We start from the raw sequence: 7,342 nt of genomic DNA on the forward strand, positions 1-7,342 counted from the left end.
TGTCCTTTCCCTCCACTTTGGTGTAGTGGTTAAGAGCGGCGGACTCTAATCTGGAGAACCGGGTTTAATTCCCCACTCCTCCTCCACAGGCAGCCAGCTGGGTGACCTTGGGTCAGTCACAGTTCTCTCAGAGCTGTTCTCTTAAGAGCAATTCTCTCAAAGCTCTCTCAACCCCACCTACCTCACAGGGTGTCTTTTGTGGGGAGTGGAAGAGAAGGAGATTGTAAACTGCTCTGAGAGTCCGAGTGAAGGGCGGGGTGTATCTCCTCCTCCTCTTACTCCTCCACAGATATTTTGGGGAGGGGGTTGATATTTAGCCCTCCTCAGCTTCTAAAAAGGAACTTTTTTATATATATACAATAAATTTTATTGAGTTTATATAAGATTACAACAATGTAAAAATCTAACATGTGAGAGCATAAAGACATTTAAGTACAATATCGGCTTATCAAAGTTAATAGGAACTTTTCAAAATAACATTACAATTATTTTGTGCATATGTGTGATATAAAAACAATATTTAAACAAACCATTTAAACCTTTTATCTTAAGGTGAATGAAATCTGTTTGAGTTAGAACAATAACTGTTTATATCTAATTCAGTCGTTATCCTGCCTCTTACCACAATTGTAGAGCATCAATCTCCTTGGGGGTGTCATCAAATCGCTTTAGATATTCTAAGATAGGTAACCAAGTAGTGATAAAGGAGGAAGGAGACGGAATTCTATCAAATCTTGCAAGGTTATCCGAGAGTTTCGCCATAATATATACATTCCACAGCTTTTCTAACAAGGAACTTGCTTGTTTGTTTTGTTGCCCAGGAAACCGGGTTGGTCGTGATGACGGACCGCGTCAGCTTAAACCACAGACAGCATGGCAGCATGTATACGGATGAGGCCGTGCCAGCCTTCCAGCCCCACACTGGCACCCTGGTTGCTTCCACGCATCATTCCAAGACTGTGCCAAGGTAGAGGCTGCCTTTTGATGCTTTCTGCCCCGGCCAAAATCAAGGGGAATAGTCGTGTTGACCTGGTAGAAATGGTTCCTGGCGCAGTGACAGGGAGTCCTGTCCTGTCCTGACCTGACGGAGGTTCTCTGGGTTAGTAGAAAGGCAGAGCCTGGACTTCGGCTCGCTCTTGTCCTGGGTGGGGTTAGACTCCCCTTGGAAAGCCAGGGCCACAGCTTAGGAGTCACCTTATTAGAACACCAGGTGGCTGCCATGGCCTGGCGTGCTTTTGCCCGGCTTTGGCTGGTGCCTCAACTGCACCCGTTCCTGGCTCAGTCAGATCTAGCCACAGTGATCCATGCCTCAGTTACATCCAGGCTGGATTGCTGCAGTGTGCTGTACTTGGGGCTACCCTTGAAGAGTGTCCGGAGGCGACAGCTAGTGCAGAATGCTGCAGTTAAGACTGCTTGTTGGGGCCAGCTATTGGAAGCATGCGACCCAAACATTACAGCAATTAGACCGGCTACCAATCCCAAACCCAATTCAAGGCTGATCAGAAGATGCCAGATGGCACCGGGGGAAGGGGGGACAGTGTGGAAAATCTGATCATGCTGCCCCTTGAATGTGGGGAGGGGGATGGAAACGCTGGACCATTCCTGTGGGTAAGGACTCTGGACCTCCGGGCGGGACCTGGAGTCCTCTGCATGGCCCTTCGGCCAAAGGGTGGCCAGAGAAGGTTCTTCCTGTTGCCTCCCGTGCATGTTAGCTATTGTGGCTCGCCTGTTCTGACCTGAGAGGGGGCTGTAGTCCTCTGTGGGATTCCTCCTTTTGGCCTGCGCTGCGGGGGTGGCTCTGCCCCTTGCCCTTTCTGTTCCTGAACCCTTTGGGGTCATGGATTTCTTGTCTTCAACAGGTCAGAGAAGAAGAAAAGGATTTTCTTTCCGGAGACATGGCTTTGGCACTGCTTAAACGTCAGGTACCTCTGGGGTCTCTGCTTTTGCCTTCCCTTGAGCTGCAGAATCCCCTGAGCCTTCTCACATCTGGGGTCCTCCCCTTTGGGACAGGCACACGCCCTTCTTGCTTGGCACCCTGGTCTGGCTTCACTGGGCTGTGGGGATGTGGCCCCTGGCAGGCAGGCAGCCCCCCCCCCCCACTGAGCCTCACTCTCCCTCTGGGTGGTGGGCAGGTCCTCTGCTTGTGGAGTGAAGCTGCCTCCTGTGCTGGGTTCCCTGGCAGAAGCAGAAGGGAGAAGGCCAAAGGAGTCCTTGTGGCCCCTTTCTGCCCTAACACTGGGGCAAGGAAAGCGCTGTACACCACAGCCTGGAAACAGCCAAGAATCATAAAGACGGTCTGTTAAAAATGTGTAAAAGGTAAAGGTAAAGGTTCCCTTGCTCGAAAGCCAGTCGAATCCGACTCTAGGGTTGCGGTGCTCATCTCCGTTTCAAAGCCGAAGAGCCAGCGCTGTCTGAAGACGTTTCTGTGGTCATGTGGCCAGCATGACTAAACCCCAAGGCGCACGGAACGCTGTTACCTTCCCACCGAAGTGGTACCTATTTATCTACTTGCAATTTCTTGCTTTCGAACTGCTAGGTTGGCAGGAGCTGGAACTAGAGACGGGAGCTCACTCCATCATGCGGCACCCGGGTCTCGAACTGCTGAACTACCGACCTTCCACAGCCTGCAGTTCAGCGTCTTAACCACTTGAGCCACCGCAGCCGCTGCCTAATTTTGAAAGCACGGCCAGGTAGAAGGGCTGCACGAGGGACAGCAGAGAAACTGGCAGTGGGCCCCGCATTACCTGTGGAGGAAGTTGAATGGAGTGATGGGGGGGAGCGTCTGCCGTGAGCCCCGTTCAAGATGCTGCCCTTGGAGAACTCCTTTTCCCAGGGTGGTCCCTTGTTTCCCGCCTGGAGCGGAAGGGAGGCCGGCCCCTTCCTTTGTGGCGTATGGCTGAGGGAGTTTGTGTCACACACACACACACACACACACCGAGGCCTCCTTGGGCAGCCACTTTGGGCCTTCCTCTCTAGAGCTAGGCCGGTCATCTCTGTTTTGTGGAAGGGCGTCCCCCCAAATGACCCGAACTCTTGATGTAGTAATTTCTGGCACAAAAGCAGCTAAAATGCATGACTAATCCCTCCCAGATGCGGCTCGGCTCGGGAAGTAAAATTTCAAGCAAATGCTTTGAAATCCCATCTGACAGAAACTCCCTGCGAGTGACTTTGCACCAGCTCAGCTGAGCATGAGAGATCCGCCTTTGAATCCACCAAAGGGGATTCCAGCTGAGGCCCTGCTAATTGTAACCAGGGGGAAGGAAGTGGGAGGCAGCGTCTTCTCCTTTCGACATTGACACGAGCATCAGCCACGCTGGGCGTCCTCCTGCCTTTCTCCCAAGCGGGAACGGCCGTGCGTATGCCTTTCCGATCATGTGGCATTCCGTGGAAGAGGAAACCGGAGCTTTGCGTGAATTTTCTGAATCGGCCATGCAGATGACTCTAGGTCCCCCCAAAGGGTGGCTGCAGAAGGTCATTCCAAGACTGTTAGCTATTGTGTCTCGCCTGTTCTGGCCTGAGAGGGAGCTGCAGCCTTCCATGGGATTCCTCCTTTTGACCTGCGCTGCGGGGGTGGCTCTTGGCCCCCTACCTGGTTGATGGGGGAAGTGCCATCATGTATAAAAATAACAGGTTAACCCTGGCCACTGGCTCAAGTCCCAGTGGAAAGAGCTTTGCCTGGAGCCAATTGACTGGCAAAGAGGTCTTCTGGAGAGCGGCTTTTGGCTGCTGCTGTTTGTGGAATGAGAACCGGCCTGAGGCGAATTGCTCTTGGGGGAGAGAGGCGGGGCTGGAAACCAAACCTTCCATTCTCTCCTCCCCCCCTCCCCTTTTTGTTTTCTTTCTTTTAAGCATTTAGAATCTTACGTTCCAGATGGATAGCAGGTCAAATGACAAAGCAACAAGCCTTTAAAAAAAAGTATTTGTGTAAAGACCAAGTATAACACTATCCTTAGTCATGTCTCCGTTAAATCTTGATTTTTCCATATTGTTAATGAGCCCTCTGGAAAGTTTTTGTTCAGTTTGTCCATTTCTGATGTCATTCGCTCCCCAGTCGTCCTGTGCGGCTGGATTAATGTGGCTGTTTCTCCAGCAGCCAGAATTTTGGCTGCAGTTCAGAGACTGCAGGTCATTTCTTAGTGCTCTTGGTCAGATGCACATTTCACGCACAGGCCTTAACGGTACATGATAATGGGTCAAAGTCCCGATTTGCTTCTCTTTCTGTTCTGCCCTCCCTGATTTTGAATTATTATGCCATGAATTGCAGAGCGGAAATCTGTGCAGAGGCATTTTTAATTTCTGCACCTTGTTTTTAACTTGTTTGTTGTGAAAATTTCTGGGGCTCCCTTGGTGTGCTCCTGTTGCCAGGGGACTGAGGGAGTAAATGGGCAATGTGCTTAAGGGGAAGCCTTGGACTTGAACCTGGAAAATTCACATCATCCAGCACATGTCTACAAGCCGTTTATTTATTTCAAATATTTCTGTGCTGCCTCTTCAGAGTCCTGCTTTGAGGCAGCTTGCAATTAAGAACCACAATATAAAAACACAAGCCATTATACACATTAAAATAATCACAACAGAACCTTGGATTGTTTGAAGTGGAAGGGCCCTTACTTTGATTTTTTCTTTCTTTCCAGAAATACTTTGGCTTCTTAGAATCATAGAATGTTAAAGTTGGAAGGGACCTTGCAGGTCATGTAGTCCAACCCCCTGCACTCTGCAGGAGCATAGCCGAAAGATAGCCCTACAACATACCCGAAAGATGGTTGTCCAGCCTCTGCTTGAAAGCGTCCAGTGAAGGAGCATCCACCACCTCCCGAGGCAGTCTGTTCCACTGCTCAACCACTCTTACAGTTAGGAAGTTTCTCTTTAGCCGGTATCGACTCCCTTGTAATTTCCGCCCATTAGATCTAGTCTTGCAATCCAGAGCAAGAGAGAATAGATCTGCTCCATCTTCTACATGACAGCCCTTCAAATATTTGAAGACTGCAATCATGTCCCCTCTAAGCCTTCTCTTTCCCAGGCTAAACATACCCAACTCTTTCAGCTTTTCCTCATAAGTCTTGGATTCCAACCCACTCACCATCCTGGTTGCCCTCTTCTGGACAGGCTCCAGAAACTTCCCCTTGAAAAGTACCATTGTGCTGTTCAGAGGCCCCGGTCACACGGCAAAGTTGCCGCGGGAGAGGCACGGAAGGTGGGCAGATTATCCGGGCGCGATCACACCCCAACATCTGGGAAGTGGAGTGCACCCGTGGCTTACCGCCAACAATGCGCATTTAAAAACTAGTACCTCCAAGGCACTAGGAAACGTTTGCCACGGGCTGCCTCCAGACGCCCGTGGTGTGATTGCGCTGGCGCGCAGCATTCCCCTCCGGTCCCTCGTTTACCCACCGGCGCCGAGGGAAGGACCCGTGGTGTGCCGCCGGCGTGTCTGATTGCGTAATCGCAGATCAAACTGCGCCGGGGCAATTAGCCACACCTCCCCCCCGCGATATCCGGCCCGTGTGACCGGGGCCAGACACTGCTTTCCTGCAGTCATCAGGAAGCAGAGTTAATATATGCTTAATATAGCCCTGGGTTCTCCCTTGAAATCTAGTCAAAAGGATCCTACTATATGTTCACTTAGAAGTAGATCCCATTCAACAAAAGTACCGCTTCTTCCTCCAACCATCTCTTTAAATTTTGCTTCTTTCCTCTTGTATGTTGCACACCTGCTTCTGCTTCTCACCTTAATAAGATATTTCTGGGTCACTGCACTGTTCCTAAATCGATCCTTGGTCAGTTCATGAGGGTGTGGGCAACGTTTGCTGTTGCTTTTTTTGTTTGCAGCCAAAGCCATGGCTTATTCCTCCCCCCCCCCTTTCATTTTTCAAGATTTGGTCTTCTGTAATTTACAATAGGAGCTGCGGTGGCTCAGGTGGGTAAGACGCTGAACTGTAGGCTGTGGAAGGTCGGTAGTTCAGCAGTTTGAGACCCGAGTGTGCCGCATGACGGAGTGAGCTCCCGTCTCTAGTTCCAGCTCCTGCCAACCTAGCAGTTCGAAAGCAAGAAATTGCAAGTAGATAAATAGGAACCACTTTGGTGGGAAGGTAACAGCGTTCCATGCACCTTGGTGTTTAGTCATGCCGGCCACATGACCACGGAAACGTCTTCAGACAGCGCTGGCTCTTCAGCTTTGAAACGGAGATGAGCACCGCAACCCTAGAGTCGGATTCGACTGGCTTTCGAGCAAGGGAACCTTTACCTTTAACTTAATTTACAATAATAAAAAAATGTTAATTTCTCTTTGGCTGTATGCAGAGAAGCAGTAATTAAAATGTTGCCCCCAAATGACGACTTGAGCCTAACTGAGATTTCTTTCCAGGATTGTCAGGTGAACAGGAAATAACCAATTAAGCCATGGCGTGGTGTTAAAAACAGCAGAAAAGGGAGTCTCTATAGTGTTTTGCCAGGTCGCACTGGACAGGAGGCAGTTGTGTTTTGACTCTCTTCTTTAAATGCCACAAATGAGATCGGGGGCAGGGGAGGTGGAAAACCGAAACAGGAGGAATTGCAGGGTGCCACAGAATGCACTCAGTGGTCTCACCTGGACAGATGATGACCTCTGTCAAAACTGGGTGATCGGTTGATGTTTGCTTCACAGTTATTGGCTGATTTGGATGCACTCTGACTGCAGTGGATGTTGTCCGGACCTCATGGTCTACTACCCTAGTCCCGATTGGGGCACCCCTCCCCGGTGACTCTCCTTCTCCTTGCCTCGCAGCCAGGTGTCCGGGGAAGCACAGCTGCAGGTGGAGGTTCCGGACTCCATCACCACATGGCTGACGGAGGCCGTGGGGATGTCTGAGGAGAGAGGGCTGGGTGTGGCCGAGCAGGCGAGCCTGAAGACGTTCAAGGCTTTCTTCATTGAGTTCACCCTTCCGTATCGCGTCATCCGTGGGGAACAGACTAAGATCCCGCTGACTGTTCACAACTACCTCGCGGTGTGCTTGGAGGTAAGCCCGCGGCTCATCTTGCCAGGAACGTGGTCTTGGCAGGAAGCGGCAGCCGCCCCTCGTAACCAGGGGCGACAGGGGAAGCATCCTGTCTCCCTGATAGCGAGAGGAGGGTTGGGAGCCGCCGTTGTCTTTCCCTGCAGGTCCACGTTAAGATAGCGGTTCCCAAAGGCATCAAGTTTGTTGGGCACCCTGGGAAACACCACCTGACCAGGAAGAAGTGCGTGGCCCCTGGTGAAGCCAAGCCCACCTCTGTTGTCCTCTCCTTCAGCAAACTGGGACAGAACAACATCACAGGTCAGGCTCTGCTCGCGTGTGTGCGCGTGCGTGTGTGTGTGGGGATGTTG

General features: G+C 51.0%; 1 protein-coding gene across 1 annotated transcript in view; it reads left to right on the forward strand.

Moving 5' to 3' along the window:
• Positions 1-7,342, forward strand: part of CPAMD8 (C3 and PZP-like, alpha-2-macroglobulin domain containing 8) — a 67,445-nt gene that overhangs the window by 30,241 nt on the left and 29,862 nt on the right. Inside the window, exons 18-21 of the mRNA XM_015424645.1 lie at positions 822-967; positions 1,860-1,922; positions 6,764-6,995; positions 7,139-7,292. Of these exons, the coding sequence (XP_015280131.1) occupies positions 822-967; positions 1,860-1,922; positions 6,764-6,995; positions 7,139-7,292 (595 nt within the window). The remainder of the gene's footprint in view (positions 1-821; positions 968-1,859; positions 1,923-6,763; positions 6,996-7,138; positions 7,293-7,342) is intronic.

Source organism: Gekko japonicus, unplaced genomic scaffold, assembly GCF_001447785.1.
Source record: "Gekko japonicus isolate JY-2015 unplaced genomic scaffold, Gekko_japonicus_V1.1 scaffold596, whole genome shotgun sequence".
NCBI classification, from domain to species: domain Eukaryota; kingdom Metazoa; phylum Chordata; class Lepidosauria; order Squamata; family Gekkonidae; genus Gekko; species Gekko japonicus.